The sequence below is a fragment of the Talaromyces marneffei genome, chromosome 8 (genome assembly GCF_009556855.1).
Source record: "Talaromyces marneffei chromosome 8, complete sequence".
NCBI lineage: Eukaryota > Fungi > Ascomycota > Eurotiomycetes > Eurotiales > Trichocomaceae > Talaromyces > Talaromyces marneffei.
Genome location: NC_072355.1, coordinates 1,533,848 through 1,556,186, shown reverse-complemented (window position 1 = coordinate 1,556,186; position 22,339 = coordinate 1,533,848). Strand labels below are relative to the sequence as shown.

The 22,339-nt window shown below is 45.6% G+C and overlaps 10 protein-coding genes across 10 annotated transcripts; 3 read left to right on the top strand and 7 right to left on the bottom strand.

Moving 5' to 3' along the window:
- Window positions 1-126: 126 nt before the first annotated feature.
- EYB26_009916 (uncharacterized protein) lies at window positions 127-3,015 on the bottom strand (the record flags this gene model as incomplete). Its single annotated transcript, XM_054269162.1, has 1 exon — window positions 127-3,015. The coding sequence occupies one exon, from the start codon at window positions 3,013-3,015 to the stop codon at window positions 127-129; it is 2,889 nt and encodes a 962-aa protein (XP_054125137.1).
- A 734-nt stretch (window positions 3,016-3,749) lies between these two features.
- On the top strand, window positions 3,750-4,556 carry EYB26_009915 (uncharacterized protein; the record flags this gene model as incomplete). The annotated part of the gene is made up of 1 exon (XM_054269161.1): window positions 3,750-4,556. The coding sequence occupies one exon, from the start codon at window positions 3,750-3,752 to the stop codon at window positions 4,554-4,556; it is 807 nt and encodes a 268-aa protein (XP_054125136.1).
- Window positions 4,557-5,473: 917 nt separating this feature from the next.
- EYB26_009914 (uncharacterized protein) lies at window positions 5,474-8,059 on the bottom strand (the record flags this gene model as incomplete). Its single annotated transcript, XM_054269160.1, has 10 exons — window positions 5,474-5,778; window positions 5,848-5,989; window positions 6,060-6,359; window positions 6,414-6,516; window positions 6,569-6,812; window positions 6,893-6,959; window positions 7,010-7,054; window positions 7,120-7,669; window positions 7,833-7,935; window positions 8,005-8,059. The coding sequence occupies 10 exons, from the start codon at window positions 8,057-8,059 to the stop codon at window positions 5,474-5,476; spliced, it is 1,914 nt and encodes a 637-aa protein (XP_054125135.1).
- A 1,793-nt stretch (window positions 8,060-9,852) lies between these two features.
- On the bottom strand, window positions 9,853-11,037 carry EYB26_009913 (uncharacterized protein; the record flags this gene model as incomplete). Its single annotated transcript, XM_054269159.1, has 5 exons — window positions 9,853-10,047; window positions 10,107-10,192; window positions 10,249-10,523; window positions 10,596-10,931; window positions 10,988-11,037. The coding sequence occupies 5 exons, from the start codon at window positions 11,035-11,037 to the stop codon at window positions 9,853-9,855; spliced, it is 942 nt and encodes a 313-aa protein (XP_054125134.1).
- Window positions 11,038-11,420: 383 nt separating this feature from the next.
- Window positions 11,421-12,489, bottom strand: EYB26_009912 (uncharacterized protein; the record flags this gene model as incomplete). The annotated part of the gene is made up of 5 exons (XM_054269158.1): window positions 11,421-11,458; window positions 11,515-11,658; window positions 11,728-12,070; window positions 12,126-12,230; window positions 12,292-12,489. 5 exons carry the CDS (start codon window positions 12,487-12,489, stop codon window positions 11,421-11,423), a joined length of 828 nt encoding a protein of 275 aa, XP_054125133.1.
- A 1,113-nt stretch (window positions 12,490-13,602) lies between these two features.
- EYB26_009911 (uncharacterized protein) lies at window positions 13,603-14,503 on the top strand (the record flags this gene model as incomplete). The annotated part of the gene is made up of 2 exons (XM_054269157.1): window positions 13,603-14,058; window positions 14,114-14,503. The coding sequence occupies 2 exons, from the start codon at window positions 13,603-13,605 to the stop codon at window positions 14,501-14,503; spliced, it is 846 nt and encodes a 281-aa protein (XP_054125132.1).
- Window positions 14,504-14,696: 193 nt separating this feature from the next.
- EYB26_009910 (uncharacterized protein) lies at window positions 14,697-15,104 on the bottom strand (the record flags this gene model as incomplete). The annotated part of the gene is made up of 1 exon (XM_054269156.1): window positions 14,697-15,104. The coding sequence occupies one exon, from the start codon at window positions 15,102-15,104 to the stop codon at window positions 14,697-14,699; it is 408 nt and encodes a 135-aa protein (XP_054125131.1).
- Window positions 15,105-16,045: 941 nt separating this feature from the next.
- Window positions 16,046-17,362, top strand: EYB26_009909 (uncharacterized protein; the record flags this gene model as incomplete). The annotated part of the gene is made up of 4 exons (XM_054269155.1): window positions 16,046-16,307; window positions 16,364-16,506; window positions 16,562-16,648; window positions 16,712-17,362. 4 exons carry the CDS (start codon window positions 16,046-16,048, stop codon window positions 17,360-17,362), a joined length of 1,143 nt encoding a protein of 380 aa, XP_054125130.1.
- A 1,321-nt stretch (window positions 17,363-18,683) lies between these two features.
- On the bottom strand, window positions 18,684-19,582 carry EYB26_009908 (uncharacterized protein; the record flags this gene model as incomplete). Its single annotated transcript, XM_054269154.1, has 2 exons — window positions 18,684-19,382; window positions 19,433-19,582. The coding sequence occupies 2 exons, from the start codon at window positions 19,580-19,582 to the stop codon at window positions 18,684-18,686; spliced, it is 849 nt and encodes a 282-aa protein (XP_054125129.1).
- A 608-nt stretch (window positions 19,583-20,190) lies between these two features.
- On the bottom strand, window positions 20,191-21,970 carry EYB26_009907 (uncharacterized protein; the record flags this gene model as incomplete). The annotated part of the gene is made up of 4 exons (XM_054269153.1): window positions 20,191-20,765; window positions 20,824-21,004; window positions 21,063-21,752; window positions 21,830-21,970. 4 exons carry the CDS (start codon window positions 21,968-21,970, stop codon window positions 20,191-20,193), a joined length of 1,587 nt encoding a protein of 528 aa, XP_054125128.1.
- Window positions 21,971-22,339: the final 369 nt, after the last annotated feature.

The window sequence follows — 22,339 nt, the reverse complement described above, 5'->3', positions numbered from 1 at the left end:
GTATAGTGAGGCATATAAATTACGCTGAATGGAAATATGAGAAATAGACACACAATTTCATAGAGTGGAGTAACTATCTAGCAATATTATACAAATACACACTTAAGTAACCAACCAACCAATCAATCACTCCAATTCAAAAGTCTCCTTTCGCCATCCATACAACAGCTTCAACCGAAGTGCGAGAAGAAGCAACCCATCACCCCGAATCACCGAGCGATATGGACGATGAAGAGTGAGAAAAGTGGCCACATTAGATTCTTTCCCAGGTACAAATGTATATAAAGATCCAACACTAGGCAAGATTGAGTACCCGATATCGACCATGGCTGTGCCAAAGTCCAGCCATTTAATTGACTTTTCTGGTCCTGGTTGGGAGCCGGAGTTTGATTCTGATTCTTCTAATCCAGAGAATATTGTTGTAAAGACTTCTAGTGTATTTGATGAGACTTTAAAGACTTCTGGAGATATCTCGTTGATCGTGGTGGATGTCTCCGGTTCGTCGGGTTCTGGTTCCGATTCGTTGGTGTTCTCTGGGACAGACATTTTTGATTCAGTACGTGATTCCAATCCATGAGAGATATTCAGTTGTTGAGATGGCTGTGCTTGAGAGCATTCTGAATCAGCGTTCAGACCTAGTTCAGACTCTCTCATTTTTTCGGATGCCTCCGGTTCCCCAGACGCCTCTGGCTCGGCATGCACAGCTATCTTCATTTCAGCAGTAGCCTCCGATGTGATAACTGCTTCCAATTCATTTGTCCGAGATTCAGTAGGCGTGCCCAACTCGGTAGAACTTTCTGATTGACTGGATGGTTGTGATTCGGATAGGTCCAATTTAGCAATTGCTTCCAAGATGCCAGATGTCGTAAGCTGGGTATATGGATCTGGCCCAAGGAATAGTTCGTCGTCGGCAGTTGGCGCCTCTGTAGACTTTGCAAGATCCGCGCGTGGTTCTGGTCCTGCAGACATCTCCGATTCAGTAGGCGTAACTGGCCGAGCAGACTGTTGCAGCAGCGCATCGAGTGCTTCAACGTCAGAGGGGGTTGGTGAATAAGTAGCCATGTCCTGCTCAGTAGATGTCCCAAGTTCGTTGGATGTGTCCAGTCGAGTTGAAGGTTCTGGGTTGGCACAATTTCCAGATTCGGTAGGTATCTCAAATGTAGCCGTTGCTTTTGATTTTGTTTCTAGCAATGATGATACGACCTGCGAAAGATTAGCATTAGATGAATTAGAAAAGTGAGCCATGACGCCCTGTCCTTGTTGGACTTGAGTTGTTCGACCGGAAGGCTTCGCCGACTTTGTGGACGAATGCTTAGCTTTCGTCTTTTTCGTCCCCTCTGCTTCCTGCAATTGAACCTCAAGGTCTTGAAGAAATTCTTTGTTGAGATTCTGGTAAAGAGAAACCATTGAACCGCCGGCATAGTATTCACTGAATCGACTCACAATGTTTAAGGCCTCTTTTGCCAGGTTCGGATTGTTAAGATCATCAAGCGAAATAGCCAATTTCCGAAGATTGGTGTGTGTCTTCAATGGGTCAAGCCTAGCCAACAACTCCTTCAGCTTTGAAATGTACGTCAAGCCTTTCTTAGGACTAGCCGTGGGAAGTTGAAGCGATGCGATTAGGGTATTGACAAGATTAATAGTCAGAGAAACTTCACCCAATGCATTGAACTCCGATTCTTCCATTTTATCGAGTTCAAGAGGCTTGTTGTAATGCAGCTGGTCCAACATGTTTTTCCATCGCACGGCTTGAGTTACACCGCTTACAGGCTGGCAAAGACGGAGAATATGATGAAGCTGCGGATCATCCTTCATGACACGATCCGGTATAGCCTTTGATGTAACGCGTGGTGTGCCATTGTCGAATACATTTGAGAGACGCTTGAAATATTTTGAGCCGATGCCAAGCTGCACAAACCGCTTGAAGTCCTTTCGTATCCGTTCATATTCGTAATGGCAAATATTTGAGATCTCTTGCGAGATGATAGCTTGCTCTGGCTCATCTAAAGTTTCGAGGAAGGTCTTGACAAGGGCGTAGAGGATATCCCAGATGGCAATTCCAATGACAACGTTGTGGATTGCCTCAAAGATAGAACGGCTGACGTACTCATCCGAGGCAAGAGGCATACGTCGGCCCTTTTCATCCGGCACAAGATCCGGTCTAGTCGAGTACCAAAGGTTGACTGCATTTGCGAGGAAAGCAGGATTTGCGTGACAGAGGTTCCAATATGCTTCGAAAGACGTTTTTCGATCAAAAGCAGCAGTGACCAGATCGAGGACGCAGATTGGTTGTGGGTCCACGTCATCAGGATAAGTCGAGAAAGCCATACGTGCTGCCTCACGGGGCAGTATGTATTCCTTACCGGTCTCGTCAATAATCGCTCCTAGTTTCAGAATGTCATCGACTAGGACACAAAGATGCTTAAGTATATAGGACTGTCGTTCTAATATGAGTTCTCCAATGCCTCGAGGAACGACAAGTCCCGCTTTGACGGCCGACTGAAGGTCATACAACACGTGTTGGTGATCCTCCTGAGTTTTGGCTTTGTACCTATCCCCGTATCTATCTTCGTCCATGAAAAATGTAAGTTCGTTCTCAAAATCTCGGTTGCCGTCTACCTTGTTGATAGCCACGCTCTCCATGATAACTTGGTGATCACCTTTCGCGCCTTCCAGGCCAATACGGTATTGTTGCGTTAGACTTGTTGCAGCGCGAAACTCAAAATGATCCAGAAAGTAGTCAGGCAAGCCTTTAATATCACGGATATTCATCTCTGGGATCAAGGCATACAAGCGGAATATCGATTGATCGTTGGGATCCTTCAAGACCTTGTCCGTTTTGACTCCAGCCAGGAAGATCGCCTCGCGTTGACTTAGAGTGAAATTTCGCCAGAGATCCTCGACTCTCTCGCAGTGAACTTCCCATCGTCGTTGCAGGTCCGCATGTATTGATTTGAGATAAGCAGCTGTGCCAAATATGCTGACCTCCATGGATTTGATGAGCGTGGTGACCATTTGCTCGAGTAATTTGATCGAAGAGTGGTCGATGAGAGCGATCAATCTGTGGTCTAGCCAGACGGAATGCGTATTAGGATGTAGGTAGAGTGATATCTAGAGTGATCCATCATTCTGCGTGGTATTTATCCATCCATGTTGACATCACTCCGGCCATTTCCACAACGCAGTACCGCCTAGATGACCGCCTATGGATATATCGTTGGGCATATTGCTTGGTGTAAACTTGCCTGTTATTAGTAATGGTACAAGCATTTCTGCGCAATTCTTTGTCTTGGTCGCAATTATTATCGGTGTTGCCCTGTGGTTCGTCTGTTCTTGCAAGATGTTTTGTCGGAAAAGCCCAGCTAGAAGGAGCGGCCTTAAAAGCGGAGATAAGAAAGCTGGAGAAAGCATTGGCCAATAGAATCGCGCATAGGTCTCCTGACTAACTCCACCACGTGAGCGTTACACTAATCCCAAACCGGAAAGGCCAGCAAAAAGAAGCACGAGCGCAAACGCCCTTTTTCGCCTTCTTCCACCAAGAACGACGATCCATCATCTCCATCCATCCCTCCATTCATCATCACTGTACTATTCCATCCCACTTTCACCAACCCCATTGAGCGTGGATATCCTTTGTACGACACCGAGGGGACTATGAGACACTGCTAGTCGATGATTGTCTGAACAAAGCCCTCACCAAAGAAAACTGTAGTAGCAGCTACGAACCGAAACCGTCTATCAATGCCAACATGAAGTTCTTCGAGCTCTCCTCCACCTACGACTACTCCTTCTCCGCCGTTTCTCTTGCTTATTTTCTTCGCTACCCGAATCCATATTCCAAACATGTTTTGACATCTGATGTCATTGAACGCTATGTCGATCCGGACACCCACCGCCTGCACACGACACGATTGCACCTCAAGAAATCGAAGATTCCGTCTACTTTGTTGAAGTTGTTGCCCAAGGGCATTGGCGGAAGCGAGAATTCGGGTCAATCGTATATTCTTGAGACGACTGTGGTCGATGCGAAGGAAGGATGGATGAAAACCGAGTCGAGGAACATGGAATGGACAGGAATTCTGAGTGTTGTCGAGAAACAGCATTATGAACGTGAAATGCCTCCAGAGGGTGAGAAGGTTAATGTTCGAACCACTGTCACTTTTGTCTCCCGCTTAGGCCAGTCAAAGCTGCTCGGCCGATCCCGAAAAGCAGCCGAGGATTCTTCAGAGGTCGAAGAAGAAGCACCCAAAAGAGGCATCTTTTCATCGCTGTCTACTGCCGGCATCCAGCGAACAATTGAGCTCATCGGTGTCACACGTACCCGAGATGCTATTCTTCGAAGCAAGCAAGGCATGAACGTTGTCCTCGAACGACTTCGGCATGGCGGTATTGTCGCCGTTCTCGAAGGAATGCGCCGAGATCGTGAAGGCCTTCCTTCTACTATGGCAGCCGGAGGCCCCATGCGCTCAGACAGTACCGCCATGTGGCGCCAAGCCTGGCTTGGGGGGTCCAACAAGGCCAACGGCCCGACATACGTCGAAGATGACGATGAGTGAACAAAAAGCGTTATCATCAAGTCCCAAACAAGGGTTCTTGGAAACTGCTCGAGAACCTCACCAACGAAACATCTCGCCTCCTTACTTTTACGTTATTGCATTGCTATTTTTCGGTTAACAGCGCGGCGTTACGGGGTCTACCTTTCATTTCGGAAATTTTTCTCCCCTCTTCTTCCGAACGAGTGTTCGAAATCAAAGTCTCGAACAACGGTGTATTACGATTTAGCCTACCTTTTTTCTATAAAGTCCGACAATTTTTCCGTGCATTTGTCACGCTCTGTCGCGACCTCGCGTTTGTTCATCAGCAACAACATCATTATCAGCGATTTACCAAACACATTTTAACCTCCGCGACTTCGTCATCGCGGTGGAAAGGAGTCTCCTATGGGTTTTCGGTTCAATATATGTATCAATGTCAAAGTGCTTCTTCATATGTATATCATGGGGTGAGACGATGGGAAGGGCAAGTTGGCATGGGGGAGTTCCATTTTAGTCCGAATGAGTGAATGACCCATTGGGGTTCATTTGAGACTACTAAACCATGTCTACAGCGCCGCTTTCGATAGTTCGTTGGGTCTTGTTTATATGTATGAGTACCTAGTTAGCTTTTGATTGGAATTATCAGAGTTGATTGATTTCATCATATTATCATATTATGCTGACCTGCCCAAGTTTTCAATCAATCCTAGAAAACCCCAATCATTTTTCTGACCCGGCACAAGTCTGTATATCAATCTGAATAGGCCAAAAGACTGTGCGTACCCAACTCCAGAAACATCATGTGAAAAAAAATCTAGATATCATGCTCAACTATGCTCCTTGTAGATTTTGAATAAATGTTCCCTCCCATCGTTACCTCTCCTTGGAAATACGAAAATCGGAAATTTCTTATATAAGAGAGAAAATGCATCATCAGGTCATGGTGACTCAGAATCCGGACGAAGCCATGCATTATGATCTTCATCCTCTTCGTCTTCATCATCGATACTCTCTTCGCCCTTTGCTATGGGCTTATAGTCAAATTCAGCCAGCCCAACCGTTCTTTTCCCAATTCGGGCGATGAATTCAACGATGCTGGAAGATTTGACAACCTGTCCAATTTCGACCTTGACTGATTTCGTTTCGGGTGTTCTTCCTGGAATATAGCTGATGACAGCTTTTTTCCTGGTAGATGGATCGAGATGGGTCAAGTCAATGGGTAGATCTCCGAGTCGCGTTACCGCTGGTCAAGATTGGTCAGACGACATTGACATGGTTAAGATAAGATCTGGGAGCGAAGAATAATGTTCACCCTTGTCAGACTTCCATAGTGGAGCTTCCTGACTGTCGCATTGATAGATTTCAATGACACCTTCATACCCAAACTTTCCACCAACGTGTATAGAGGCGTTCTTGAGCCATCGATACTTTTCCTGACAAAGCAGGTTATCATTCTGACAGATAAAGAGTCAATAAGGGTCCCCGTCATGAATATAGTGATAAGAAATATAATGATAGACACACTTTTTTGATATGCCAGAACATTTTCTGAACCATTCTGCCTTCTGGGTGTTTGGTTGCGTTTTTTCTGTTGTGCTCTTCGTCAATGAATGGGGAGTGGACTACCGTTCCATAGCATCTCCACGCTCGTCTGCTGGATATGAAGCTACTATTTGTGTTACTCATAGCAGCACCGCAGCATATGGCGGACCATGGACTGGGAGGTATAAGGACTTGGGTGTTAGGGATAGTCTCTTGACAAAAGTTTTTCAGTTGCGACTGAATATAACCGGACCCGGCAAGTCCGCCGCAGAGGATAATTGCCTATATGGTGTGTTAGGAAGCCAATATCGAATTTCAAGGATAAGCTGGACTTACAGTGATCGGATGCTCATTCTCGGCCTCAGTTCGCTCCGCTTGTTCTTTGATGAGTCCGATGACATTTTCAACCACAGGACGGAACACTTCGATTAGGTCCTCACTTCAAGTATCTGATGTCAGCGAGTGTCCCATTCGTGATTTAATAGACTTACCTTTTCAAAATGACTTCACCGTCATCGGAGTCATAATACTCACTGGATTCCAGTTCCATGTCCAGTGGTAGGGTATCACTGTCCGTATCATTGTCAAAACGACGTTTCACGTTCTCGAATTCATTCATGAAAGTGCTCTTCGGCCCTATGAATTTTGGAGATTTGTTCTTGTATTTACCACCAAATCGCTCCTCCATCAGCTTTTGAAAGTGGCGATCTATGGTACTAGAGCCACACTTGGCACCTAAATAAGGAATGGAAGTCAATCCCATGAACGAGTGAAACAAGTTGACAGGACCATTAACATTAGCAATAGAGACATACCAGACCCAACACATGCTTCTGCGACTCGAAAGGGCTTCAATGACTTGATAGTGTAGGTTATGAGATCCTATAGCAATTTAGCTTATCTTGCAAGGATGGGGGTGATCAGATACATACGACTGTGCCGCCTCCCATGTCAACGACCATAACATTAGTGTTCTCCTGAAATAATAATGGTTAGTGCTATTAGCCCAGCATCAACAAGAATAGGATTTGAACTTGCGAACCTTAAATGTCCCTCCAGCCTCAAGTTTAGATGAGAAAGAATGAAACATCGCCAACGCAGCCGCTTCTGGCTCAGAAATCAGTGAAATTCTGTCACCCTCCCGTGATCCAAATCCTGCATTTTCTGCACAATACCGGATCTGACAGCGGCTAACATCTGGCCAACCTGCTGGCACGGCAAGTATAAAATGAAATGAGAGCAATTCAAAGGTTTTCGTTCTTTCTTGTTCCCTCAAGATTCCTAGTAGATGCTGATAAAAGTGACGTAAGTAATCTATTGCTAGATCACTATAAGTCAGATTGTCAGGGCACTTGATTGACCCAAGGCCATCATAGAGGAGTGTGTCATCGTAGATTTCTTGTCCCTGATCCTGTCCCAACCCCAACTTAAACCACGTATATGTATATGTGGACGACTTGGTTCCGTATCCCCATGCTGTTACTTGTGGTCCATTGCTGTTGGTCATATCGTAAGATAACATCGATGGGACTTTCTCTGCATAACCAGCGCAATGAGGCCATTTTCGGTTTGGTACCACGTCTTCAGAAGACCTAGTAAGCCATGTCGCAAAACCTGAAACTGTTGTAAGGTTTCCACATATATATATATATATAAAAATAGCCAGGAGGACACACCAGAGTAGGTAGTACCAAAGTCCACCCCGACATTGAGTTTCCTGAGAGAAAAAATGGTTAACAATCCCAGTATTTGTACCGATTAGTCTGTGTAATAGTGCCGCGCATACTTTCACGAGTGTTGGGCTTTGTGCCTGCAAATTTCGTGGTTTTATTACGTTTCTTTGGCCGAAGATCCGGGTCTTGAGAAATTCGCATAAGAGTCAGTAGGAGCATGCATTGGATGTTCAGATGGGTCTACTAGAACTCACCTTCCATTTCTTTCTCGGGTGTGACTATTAGCTGGAATACTTTTCTTCCGGTCATTGTTGAGGTCAAGTCCAATTATCTATCTATTCAAGTGCTGTTGTGTTGCCGTGTGATGTAAATGCAGGACTCGGATATGAACTGAGGTATGAAAAACACCCTAATGAGACGTTAATCCAAAGTCCATTGTCTGAATCACGTCCCTAGAGCAGAAGTTGACTTGATCCACAAGTGAAGATATGAGTACTGTAAGATTGGCCGAGGGAGATGGCAAAGGATGAGAAATGAAGAGAAATGAAACCGCTGGAGGTGGATAACAATGACTGATATAGGAGAAGTGATATGAAGTGAGGTTGATTCCCATGTAGAATGAATGAAGATGGAACGAACGTTCTGGGACTGATCTGGGTAGAAGGATGAAAGAGAGGAGGGAGCAAGGAACGAATATGAAGTGGAGTTGGTAAAGTGAACCCACTGATGAGGAGATCAAGTCTCAAATAGTAAGGCAAATGAAAATAGGCAATGATCATATCAGCAGAATGATAGGAGTGCGAAGTGAGTTTGGAAGAGGAAAGGAGAAAGGTCAAATGTCCCGAGTACTGTTGAGAGATTGAAATAAGTACTCACCTCTCCGAAGATTGGTGAACAAGGTCACCAAGCGATCGACACGTAAATGACGCTGTAGTCAATAGCTCGAAGGAAACCCCAGTCAACTGAAAGTCGGGAATAAGTGAGAGTTGGTAAGAAGGAAGCGGTGTAATGTGATGGCCGGATTGTTAGATGCGATGGTCAGAGGGTGATAAGATGACTGAAGCTGAATTAGACTCAAGAAGTGAAAGGATGAAATATGTAGTAGGTTGAGAGAAGTACCACATATGCAGAGATAAGGAAAGAAGCTGTGAAGAGCCTTCGATGATAGCCAAATCTTCAAATAGCGACAGGGTGTATAGGTTGGGCAAGAATGAATAGCCTTGTACCTAGGTAGAAAGGGTCCCGTAGAAAGAATTCCAGAGTGTGCTTGAGAGAAAGATAATCGCTCCCAAGAGGTATAGATTGTCAGATGCTTAAGATGCAGTTTTGAAGGATTGAGAATAGAGAAAGGGCAAAAGGAAACATTTGAATAAAAGAGTGAATCGTTAGAAGTGAGATTGACGAACTTGATCCGGTCTTGAGGAACATTGAAGTCAAGTCTTGACATATAGGAGACAAGAGGAGAAAAACATGTAAAATATTATGCTTTGAGTAAAGCAAAGGAAAGAACATAGGTAAATGGAAGTGAGGTTGATGGAATTGATCTGGTATTACGGAAGTCAGTTCTTGCCAGACATATAACATAACTCTGAACGACGAAAACATTGATGGCCCCTTTGGCGAGGAAGTATAGAATATATCGGGTCTTTTGAAAAGAACAACATTTTTGCCATTCCTGGTATTTTGATATCTTCTTACGCCGCCATATTTGGCACTCACCAGACGTTTCATAATACATATCTAGTCTTCGCATCTATTCAATAAACCATTGTTAAAGCAAGCTGAACTACAGTAACATGCAATCCCTGGACTTTATGCAGAGACGCGGTGATCAGCAGATGTAAATTATAAAAAGGGGTCTGTCACTGGTTCTCATATGCGCGGATTGCGCTTCGCCGTCATGAAACTTATTCCTAAAGGCTGCCATCTGCCTCAAGATGATCGTCATACGTCTGTGACGGCTTAGGGTTTGATAACACAGAACCCTAATTTGGACAGTCGCCTCAGTTTAGCACTGAATCGAAAGTGGGCGAAGAAACTTATCCTTGGATACAACATTGTTTGTTCCTAGTCAAATTGAAGGCTTCAGACTACCTAAGCATCTAAATAGACTCATGAACTGATTTCGGCGTAACTTTCTTGATGTTTTCTACTTGAACATCACTCAACTCGAATACTCTCACCCAGGGTCGGTAGATAGGAATGAGGGGAGACTGTAGATGTTTCTTGTTGCAGATTGAATCGAGATCCACATCGAAGGGCTTCTCGTACGCCGCGTTCAATTCAGATGACCAGGGCTATCCCAAGTTAGCATCTATACTGTAAAATATAGATATTTCAAGGAGGCTTGACATACCGCAGGACGAGTGAGCTTCTTGAATGCCTTCATAAAGACCTTGGCTTCCTCCCACGAGCCAAGCTTTGAGCCACCTCCATCAACCACTGATCAAGACGATATCCATGTTCGCCCCATGCTTGATAGACTCTAAACCCTTCACGTCCAATAGCCAAGACAAAAGTGTGAGCAAAGGATGTGTAGTCTATATCCTTGCTTTTCTTCTCGCCCCTTTCTATCATTTCCACATCACCTAGGCTCACACCTAGCACAGTCAGTTTGCCAATCTTACCATCTATCGCTGCCTTCTTTGCCTGTGTAAAACATTTAGGCAAGTCAGCGCTCGGGGTGCTAGAAATTTCGGCCATCGTAGGAAGTCCTTCAAGGCTCCTAGATTGCCAATTGAGCGCTTCGAGCGTGGAAGCTTGGTCTGAGTGGCTAGCAAGTAGAAGAACAAGCGTAGAGACAAGCTTGCACTAGGACCATGGAATGAGTCTAGCCAACATGGACCCCATGAACCGCATCCTTGTCTCCTCTAGCACATCCGTCTTCCCTTCCATAGCGGCCATCCTAAAAGCGTCGAAAGAGTAGCAGAGCTCCTCTGGACCATCATTGAAAAAGTCCTTTAGTGCGTTGTCAAGCTCCTCCAAGGGTGTAAACGGTAGCCCCATGTTTTCGCGCACGATCAAAGTTGCTTCATCGATTGAGGACGTTTCGTCGTATTCTTCAATGCGGTCTTCGTGATTTTTTGGCAGTTGGAGTGATTCGACGAGACGAAGAATATCGTTGAGACGGCGGTCGAGTGGTGGAGATTCGGGGGTGGGAGATGAAGCGGATGGTAGAGAGCTGTATTATCTAGTCAGCTTGTACTTGATTGCGATCCAGGACTGAGGAAATCTCACCTTGGCTCTTCAGGTTGAATATTGACTTTCTTCTTTTTCGAACGTGGCATGGTGATAACAAGTATTTACTGAAGAACCATTTCCCTTGCGAATGTCTTTGAAAACTAGATGGTGGATAGATGTCAGTGACAAGGTTGGATAGAAGAGATGAGAAAGGTGAAAGGTCCAGTGAAGAAGCAGAGGAGAGTTGTGTAGCAAAGGACTTTTCCTAACTACATGTAGTCGTTTGTATATAATCTTTCACCAATATTCATTGCCCTATCATAACCTGTAATCGGCCCTTTCCCTCCAACATACCTGAACGAGAATCTCATCAGAAACAAGATGGCAGATGTAACCTGAAGAATTGTTCATGCTCATTCCCTATCCATATGTGACTTGGATAAAATTACCTTCAATAAAAAAGAAAGAAAATTATTGTATACACATATCTCTACACACTGGGCTTAACAGCATAGATCTGAAAGGAGCCTATGAAACACTTAGCAGGCTCACCCTTCCATAGCGTTGATGAATTTATGACTTACCGGCCCATTCATTGTAATCAATTTCTGCAGATTCAGTCTTTGCCTGCTCGGAGCAACTCGAGGGTGCACAGCATGTACTTTGTTGTAGGTAGGAGAACTCCTTGTAGATATTCAGGTTCGCCTTTGTATCAACGAGAAAAATGTCTAAAGACCAGTTAGCCCTCCCAGTGCGTCTACTGAGAGTAATTTTCGAAACGTATAGACTACACATGCCTTGAAACCCTGCTTGTCGAAGATATTCCTCATACCCAACAACCTGGCTGGCACCCGCAATACATCCCACATAAAGTGTCATATCGTTAGCGATGCTCTCAGGAAGCTCTTTTCTCGCCAGGATATCACTAACGGCAAGCCTTCCCCCAGGTTTCAGTAATCGAGCAATTTCATGGAATACAAGACTTTTGTCCTTTGTGGGAACAAGGTTGATGACACAATTGCTGATTATGCAATCAACGCTTGAGTCTGGTAGTGGAATTGAGGTGATTGATGCTTCGATAAAAGATGTATTGGATAGGCCAGATGCATTAGCATTCTTTGTTGCTAGATCGATCATATTCTACCCCGCCATCAGTCTGTCTAATCTGTTGGAACGTGTCGAGTCTTTTTTTTACCCTGGTCATGTCGACCCCAGTTGCCTTTCCTGTAGGACCCACCTTGTGCGCTGCGAGAAAGACATCAATGCCACCTCCGCTGCCGAGGTCGACTACAGTCTCTCCCTGTAGGAGACTAGTTGAGTGGGACTTTCATAAGATTGACGAAGAGGATATGATCACGTACCTCCTTTACATTCGCATACGCCACAGGATTACCGCAGCTTAGACCAAGGTTTGTCTTTTCCGGGAGAGAAAGAAGATCTTCCTCGGTGTAGCCAAACGCCATGGCAATGTTCTTCTCGCTATCTTGTTCCGGATTGGTGGCAGTTTTCTTTGCTATATCACCATAGCTGGACTGGACTAGTTGGTAAGTATCTGCCATTTTTATCAGGTACAATCTAGTGAAAATCGGCGCATGGATTACAGTCCTATTAGAAGTTCAGGTAGGATACAGAAGGGAACGAGACAAAGGGGTTGTTGACACGTCGATATGCTGCAGCCATCGAGCATTGGTTATTCGTCCAAGCGAGAACTGACGCCATTTGTAAGCGAGGGGCTAGATGCACTTGTGCGCTGGTTCGAGCAGCCTATGAAGTATCGCGAACATGTCATTCCCTCCCACATTGTCCACATGTTACCAATCCTACCCGATTATTGCATGTCAAATGGCCGTTTAGATACCGGTATAGATATAGCGAATTGGACCCAATGTAGCTTAGAGCATAAATGAACTCGGTCAAAAATAAGGGCACAGCCTTGAGAAATGACACTCCGCGCTCTCAATACACGTGTCCAACCCTAATTAGTCATGGCCATTGTCGGATTGGCGGGTTTACTCCCGGCTAACCCTGAATGTATTTTACAAGTATATGAAAGGAAGAAGTGACTAGCAAGATTGTATCTGTCTTTTTTGTTTGTTGTTGTCCCTGTCTGAGTATATCAGGTCCCATATCGGGCTTTTATATAGACATATTGGCGGGGTCATTTATGAGCTATCAAGAGGGGTAAATATTTGGGCTGAAACCTAGGTGCCCAAATATCCTAAGGTGGCTAGCTGGCCTTCAAGATGAAGAGGCCGATCTTTCTTGTTGGATATCCGGATTATCTGACAGCCATACTCCATAGTTAGATCGTCCGGAGATAAGGGTTAGATAAGATGGCATATCTCGAGCGACCAACCTCCGATCAGCCAATCGGCAGCTTCTCTTTCCGGTCCCGTCACAGTGGGCCTGGGTCTGATCATTTTCTCCCCTTTGGCCAATGAGCGAGTGGCAGTGACAGTATCTCCGTTCGCCAGTCTTGACGTAGTAATTATTGTCAGTGCCCCCCTTGGCTCCTTGTTAAGAGAGATTCTATATAGACTACGTTGAGCGCCCATTTTGGGGAGTTCATAGCTGCGTCACAGATGAACAATATTCTACGATCATCGTTTGCAATCAAATATAGCCCCGCAATCTGCTCAGGACGATATTTGGGGCAACGTACCTATACAACCATGGCCAACCCTATTGCTGTCCAGTCAGCAACAGCTACGGATGGCGAACATGCTGAAGGACGATCACTCGCCATCCCAGAAGCTGAAGATGATCTCCATATCCGCCAAAAATATCGCCCATTTATCCTTGACGATGCCCAAGACGATTGGATTAACGCCTTGGAGTTGGCCAAAGTCCTCAACTTAGCAGAGAATGATCTACAAGCAACCAAGACAAGACTCAAAGTCCTCGTGCTATATGGAAGTTTACGACGAAGGTCATATTCAAAGCTTGTGGCATATGAAGCTAGTCGGATTCTGTTCCGGTTGGGTTGTGATGTGCGCGTGTTTGATCCGGAGGGATTGCCGGTGAAGAATGATGTCGATCATGGCCATGCAAAAGTGCAGGAGCTTCGTGCGCTGAGTGCGTGGAGTGATGGGCAACTTTGGGTTTCGCCAGAACAACATGGCAATCTGGTTAGTCTTTTTATCTTCTTTCGTTATATCGATTTTCAAATTCTGACAGAAATAGACCGCCGTGTTTAAGAATCAGATAGACTGGATACCCCTAAGCACTGGGAGTGTTCGTCCAACACAAGGCCGAACCCTCGCCATTGCTCAGGTGTGTGGTGGCTCCCAGTCCTTCAATGCAGTAAACTCCCTACGCATCCTCGGCCGGTGGATGCGAATGTTTACGATTCCAAATCAATCTTCGATACCTATGGCCTACACCCACTTCCCAGATGAAGGACAACCGGAAGATCAGAGGCTTAAATACAGTAGCAACCGTGATCGATTGGTGGATTGCATGGAGGAGTTTGTCAAGTATACAATTCTGATGAGGCCTCATATAGATATTTTTGGAGATAGGTATAGTGAACGGGAGGAGAAGAGGGTGAAGCAGGCGAAGAGCAAGGCATGATTGCTATATATGACAAGGCAGCATTACGAACAAAAAAGACACGGCCGTATTTATGGAGCATGACACGCTATGAGTAGCTATAGAATAATAGAATAGAATCCCTTCCATGTGCATGAAGCAAAACATGACATGAATAAGTCCCCGGTCGTGTAGTAGGTGAGTTGGGAGGTAGATCAGTGCAATAGACATCAAATCATTCCGACTGCAACATCTCCTTAATCAAACCCTCAACCCGTCGCCGAATCTCATCCCTGATCGGCCTTATAGCCTCAATCCCCTGCCCAGCAGGATCATCAAGCTTCCAGTCAAGATATCTCTTCCCTGGGAAAAAGGGGCACACGTCACCACAGCCCATGGTAATGCACACATCGCTAGCTTCGACAGATTCGGGGGTTAGAATCTTTGGTTTTTGGTCGCGGATGTCGATGCCTTCTTCGAGCATGGCTTCGACGACCATGGGGTTGACGGTGTTGGCGGGTGCTGAGCCAGCGGAGCGGACTTCGATCGCACCGCCGGAGAGATGGTTGAGGTATGCGGCGGCCATTTGGGAGCGGCCAGCATTGTGGATGCAGACGAATAGGGCGCTGGGTTTGGAGGCCATGGCGTCTCGATTTGTTGTTATGATATGGAAGTCGTCTTTTTCAAGGATTAACTTTCAATCGGCCGTATGTGACTGTGCGTTCCCGGGTATATGGAAAATTGAATGCTCGTGGTGCTGTAGGAATTCCGAGGAGAAAACAAAGATCAAAGCAAAGGACAGGTGTAACTCAAAGCGAAAGGCAAAGCTAACACCCCCGTGATATGTACTCTACCTCGTCAAAACGCCTTGCTATCTAAAAATTCCTAAATGATCCTTTACAACATGTCTCAGTGCGCAAGATGCATAAATCCGGGACAGTTGTGCTGAATTGGTTGGTTACTATGGATCTGTCATCTACGAGTAGTGGGGGAAACCCACGTATATCGCTCAAGGTTTAGCCAATCACCATTGCTTAGTGACATGCATCCAGACGGAGTCGCATCAGTTTCGGGGAGAAGAGGTAAAACCGAATACCCAAAGAGGCATAATATCAAAAGATTGACAAAGATCCGGTGCGTCACCCTGGTTCATCCTCGGTTCAATGGCGGGAGTGGTGCACTGACCTGATAGCAGTCATAGCATTGACAACAGAAGAAGAAAAAAAAAAAAATAAAAGAAAAGAAAAGAAAAAAATTGGGACGGTAGTTACTACCGTAGTTGGTTAGGGTCTTAGGGCTCGCGGATTAGTCATGCGTGAATGCCCAATCAGCACTCTCCGGTGACAATCTGACTGGGGACATGCAATGGCAACATCCATAAAAGTCAAAAGCCAAATATTTATATAGAAATTTATTTGTTTTCGAGCACGTCGTTAACGGCTCGCCTATAAAACTATTGAAATCATTATTGTGACTGAGCTAGGTATCTTGATTTATATTTTCGACATCCGGGCTTTTCTGCGCTCAGTTGAATCGCCTCGCCACCGGTCAACACAGCCTACAGGTTGTGATAAGAAAAGCAGCATGTCTCAATTACCTCCTGATCATGTCGACGCACCAGTCCCAGTGAAATCGGGCGACGTCGAAAAATACGAAGAAAATGGACTCCCCCAAAATGACGTTCAGAGAAAGCAATCCGCCTTCAAAAACCTGGGTCTACTTGACCGCTTTCTTGCAGTATGGATTTTCCTCGCAATGGTCATTGGAATTTTGCTGGGAAATTTTGTCTCCAATACCGGGCCTGCGTTGCAAAAGGGGAAGTTCGTTGGCGTGTCTGTTCCTATCGGTAAGTAAATATTTGTCGACTGGGTGTCGGTCAAAGTACTAATTCTACTTCAATAGCTGTCGGTCTTCTTGTCATGATGTATCCTATCTTATGCAAGGTTCGATATGAGAGTCTGCATCATGTATTCCGGGAACGTGAGATTTGGAGACAAATCGCTTTTAGTATATTTGTCAACTGGATTATAGCGCCGTTCTTTATGGTACGTTTATCGCTCCGCTCTTATATATCAATTCCTGACTGACGTAAAACAATAGCTTGGGTTGGCCTGGGCATTTCTCCCTGATCAGCCTGAGCTGCGAGAGGGGTTAATTCTTGTTGGATTAGCCCGGTGTATTGCTATGGTATGCATATCAAAGTGCCCATCATAGACGAAGCTTTGAATTCCCTGCTGACACTATTATTAGGTCTTGATCTGGACCGGCCTAGCGGGAGGCGACAACGAATACTGCGCCATCCTCGTCGCCATCAACTCAATGCTTCAAATGGTCCTCTTCGCTCCTCTAGCAGTCTTCTTCATCGCCGTTATCAGCAACGATCCCATCGACTTCGACTATTCGACTGCTGCCAAAAGCGTTGCTGTCTTTCTTGGTATCCCTCTCGGTGCCGCAATAATAACGCGATTCACTATCCGAAAAGTTGCCGGCCCAAGATGGTACGATGAAGTCTTCGTCAAATGGGCCAGCCCTTGGTCTTTGATCGGCCTTCTTTTCACGATCTTGGTCCTCTTCGCCTCCCAGGGCCACCAGGTCGTGCACCAAATCGTCTCCGTCATCCGCGTTGCAGCACCACTGATCGTTTACTTCGCTGTGATATTCTTCGCTACTTTGCTCGTCACATACAAACTCGGATTCGGATATAAATTAGCCGCAACGCAGAGCTTTACTGCAGCCAGCAACAACTTTGAGCTGGCTATTGCTGTTGCTGTTGCCACCTTTGGAGCTGATAGTAACCAGGCTCTTGCGGCGACGGTGGGGCCGTTGATTGAGGTTCCGGTGTTGTTGGGGCTTGTGTATGGCGTGAGAGCCATTGCGAACCGATTGGGATGGAAGGATTGATGATTATTATGGGGGGGTGGTTATATAGATTAAAGCGAACTTTAGGCCTAATAGATACATAATTAACTTATCTTTACAAAGTCATAATCCAGTAAAGCTTTAACTCGGGTAGATGCCCCTATTCCCAGCTTCCCATTGCTGAAAACGACCTCTCGGAGGCTAATCTCACCTAATTCCAGACTGGATATAACCTCTTTCTTCTATATTCCTAGCACATACGACCATAGGGTGTGGAAAACAGGGCTTCCCGTCCGCTCAGCCGTACTTAAGCCACACGCCGGTTGGTTAGTAGTTGGGTGGGTGACCACCAGCGAATCCCAACTGTTGTATGTTTTTATTTTTTCCTCTTTTTGTTCACTTTTTTTGCTTCTTGAACCATTCCTTCTTGTTGCTGCTTTATGCCTGCCGGGCGTTGCACTCGGCTAGAGTTTCCCCTATGGTAAATCTAAAAAACCATGGTTAATACGAGGACTGGGATGATCCCCGCTGAAAACCCTTAAGGACTCAATCAATGACATGTATCATAAACTTATTCTGCCGGTATACTTCCTGTCTATACTGTCAGAACGTGCATCGAGATCCTACTCGTCTCGGCACCGGATATAATAGTCCATGGTACGTATATACAGCTAGACACCCCACCCCTGTCTTTCCAAGGAGCCAGTCTTGATATTAGGAAACTTCATTACCATGCTTCACCTAGTACAGGAAGCGCTCGCTGGTCACGCTGCAGGCTGCATGCTGACCGCTAATTTACCCCGGACAGACGTCGCAACTGCAGTCCACAAAAATGCCCATTTCCTATTCTCTCATCGACAGTCATAGTTTAATAGCAGGTCCGTCCTGTGCAGAACTAGTCTCAACTGCAATTAGTACTAGAAATTGCAGAGATTAATCCAAAAAATACATACTCCACTGTTCGACTTGATTCACGTCCCACATTGGGCCAAGGAACTTTCTGGGGCAAGGTTCTATCGCAATGATGAATGCGCTCGAGTCACAATCTTATAGAGAAATCCGTATAACCTGGCGATGAATAAAATTATCAAGACGGTTATCGATCGCTGGACAAGTCTAGCGGATAGCTTTATACACGCAAGAACTGTCAAACCAAACACATTACAAACACTGTTGAATGTCCGCTGCATGTAGCTTCACGGGCTACGCAAGAGTCTGACTAACGTGCTCGACATTCACTACTTAAGGACTAATCTATCCAATCAGTGCGTAGGCAATTCGCAAGCTTCATGCTGATTTTCAGATTTAGCCACACGTTCAAAGAAGACTGTATGGCCTGAATAGGATTCTTTCCTGATAAAGGTCACGAAGAATCCGGCAGCCGCTCAACCTCAAAGATTAAGCGGCGCGTTCTCGGATCGTCCCATTGGCGATTTTTCTCCTTGATTCCTAAGCCTTGGTCCAATTGCGCCCGGACTTCCCACTTTGTATTGGTGAGCTTCTCCAGCTCCTTCCATAACTCCCGGAATGTCTCTTCGTTGTGTTTGAAAATAAACTTCCCTGCTCTCCCCGGCGATTGAACACCATCTATATGGCCAACGCATTGTCCGACAACAAGTACGCCTGGCTCGGACCGCAACAGCTCAACAACTCGCTGACACGCCTTTAGTTGATCGGCCCGATCCCAAGTATGTAAAATCATACCGAGATGCACAATTCCAAACGTGCCGGCGACCTGCTGGACCTCAGGATTTGCCCGATCCATAAGATCTGCAATTATGAAATGATGCGGGGCTAGTATCGCTTCGTCGCGAAAGAACCGGTATGCCAGACTGATGAACTCCGCCTGGATCTCCAATCCATAGAGATTTTCTGCAGGTGCGCCATCATACACGAGTTTGCGCACATCCTGAGCAAAGCAGCAGCCTACGTCGAGGAATCGCTGGCCGTCCTTGATGGCGTCGAGAATGCGATGGTATGACTTGCTTCGGCTGAGTGACAAGTCGAGGAAACGGAATTGTCCAACACATGGCCATGGAAAAACATCCCAAATCTTGTCTCTCTGTATTGTATCAGTATATTTTGTATATCTCATGCAAAATATTTGCCTACCATCTCAATGACGGACGATACGACCTCATTAGGAGCGTAATTGCTATATTTTTCCAGGAGTTCGCGAACAGATTCGTCAACTGAAGTTATCGGTTTATCGTACCATCCAACATCTCTACTCCTGCTACCAATAACGTGATCGGCTGCCATTTTGAATCTAGGTAAACCTGAAAGGAAAACAAAGGAGGGGAAAAATTCTGCAGTCTTTAACAATTCAACAGACTCTGGCTGTCTGGAAGCGGGCTCGTACTACCAGAGTAGGTACGTAGTTAATGCGGGCGAACTTGGGAATTATCCAATTACACTAGCTCATTGTTAACTAACTAGTTAGTTACTGCACACCATACCTGCTATATTATCAATGAGTATTGTCTGGTTAATTTCCAGTTGGATGGTGGCCCCTGTCAAGAGTTGGTGATATAATCCACGCAAGTAATTTGACCACTGCCAGTCCCCTACCGAGCCCACATTGTTGTTACATTGGCGTCCAGTTGGAGTAACTAGTCATTGGCGCGCAGTGTAAGTCTAGAAAACATCTGCTAATACGCAAAGTCTCAAAACCCCTCTTTTAGCCTACACGAGTCGTGAAAAATGAGGCAAAAACAGGACCCCTGTCGGGATGGATTTTGTATCTCGTATGACAAGTCTCTTTCTAGTTAGGACTCGACTGAAGAAACCCTTCTGTGCTTTTCGTCAATAGTAGTTCTATGTGGTTGAACAAACATGCGATAATACAGTGTTATTAATATATACTGAACTCAAACATTAGAAGTATGCTCCGTTCTCTCTCCATCGGCAAGAACATGCTGCCCTTCCTCGGACTTGGACTCAATAAATGGTGTAGCCTCCCTTATTACATGTCCGAACAGGATTAACAAGATCAAGAATAAGAAAGCAAAGACACAAAAGAAAGCCATCATTCCATACACCCATTCAATACCAACCTTATCAATCCACGGATTTACATAAAAATTGATGGACAACCCAAACCACAGGCGGAGCGAGTTGAGAATCAGCGTTGCCTCCGTGGTGTGTGTTCGAAAGCATTCGCATATGTAGTTGACGGTCACAGGGATGCTTACCAAGGATCCGATGGTGACAAGGAGTTGTCCGATAGCCATCACGATCCAGTGTAGACGATACTCCATTGCGATGCCCACAAGGCCGAGACCTAGCGGCATGAGTACGAAGTTAATCGGCCACAGGGCATGCAAGCGGTACTCCGGTTTCCAGACGCCGTTGTTGCGTTTGATAAACCATAGCGGAATTCGATCGCTGACCATATGACCATAGATTAGGCCGATGATGCAACCAATCCAGTGAACGAAGGTAACTTATACCGTCAGTACGGTTCAACCGGCAACGCAGGGATGAGCGACGTGCGGACTTACATGCTGCGTTGTCTGCGACTGAAAAGCCATATATGCCATGGGCCTTCTTGGGCAGTTGTAACCAGACCGGAGTTAATGCATTTAACGCCACATAAAATGCGAAGCTGATTGTGTCAAAGCCCGCAATGATTAGTATGACCGGGGCCGTGAATAGCTTAAATGGGCGGAAAAACACTTTGAACTATTGATCTATTCAGCTGGAATTCGGATTGAGACAAGGCAAACTAAGACAAACAAACCATGGCGCCCCAAGATATAGACTGGCCATTCCTGCCACCTTTGAAGAAGGTCTCAAATCGCTGGCTGAGGAAGCTCTGAGCAGTTGATTCGTGGCTTCTCTCCTTGAATGGCTGGTACGTAGTGTCTTCAAGGAAGAAGAATACTGGAAATAGAGTGAACGCAGTCAGACCAACATGCCACCAGTATTCAATCGGCCAGTACGAGTTTGCGGCGACAAAGCCAGAAAAAGTTGGCCCCGCTGATGCTCCAAAGTTCAACGCAAGATGCAGCACTGTGAATGCGCGGCCACGCTGGTGGAGGAAGAACATGTCGGTCAGATATTTCGGGCCTAGAATACTAACCACGACTCCGAAAAAAGCTGAAAAGTATCGAGAGATTAGATAAGGCACGTATTGATCTGGTCTCGTCATCAACGGAGCCCATATTTGAGTCGCAAGTACTCCAACTAAACACCAGAAAATGACGGCTGAATGGCCAAATTTGTGCGACAATGGCCACCAAATAAAACCGCCGGTTGCGAGACCTGCAGATGCTGCGCTGTTAAAATAGGTAATCTGGATTGTTGGTTTATGGTATAGCTTCGCTTGTTGCTGGATGTTAAGCTGTCCGACAAATGGTGCTGCGAAGCCCACAAACATACTCAGGAAGAGCACCGATACCACAGTAATTTTTTTCGACAGGGGCCAATTCTGGATTATGATTCTGTTTGTCAGAAGAGAGGCTGATTGGGGTTGCGGAGGTAGAGATATAGGAGAACGAGGCTCACCAAGGGGTCTTTGGGATCATCGGACGGCTGGGGAATGAGAATCATGCCATTGGCGTTGGTTCTCAGACTCATTTCGGGGGACGTTTTGTCCTCGTGCGTTGGAATATTTTGATTCCCGCTGATGGAGAGGCTCGCAGACATTATGGCTGTATTTTTATTTTTCCTTTCCTACGAGGACTCCCAAATAAACAGTAACTAATTCCCATCCGGCAGTCCTGAAGCAAAGAGAACGAAGGCAACGCCAAAACAAAAAAGATGAAAATCAGTTGACAGGGAGTCCTATCCAGTTTAATATTCTTCAATCTAATAAATAAATTTCAGAAAGCGGGATTCATTTGACAAGGATTAGGGCGCCGCGCGAAATTTTCTAGACGCAGTAGATAGGCATCCTTATATTAGCTCATATAGGCTCAATCTAGCCAACAGACACTGGAAGCACCAATTCTGATTTTGGAAAGACAAGTTCAGGACTATGCGTTGTCCGATACTTAAAGAAGGCTAGACCGCATG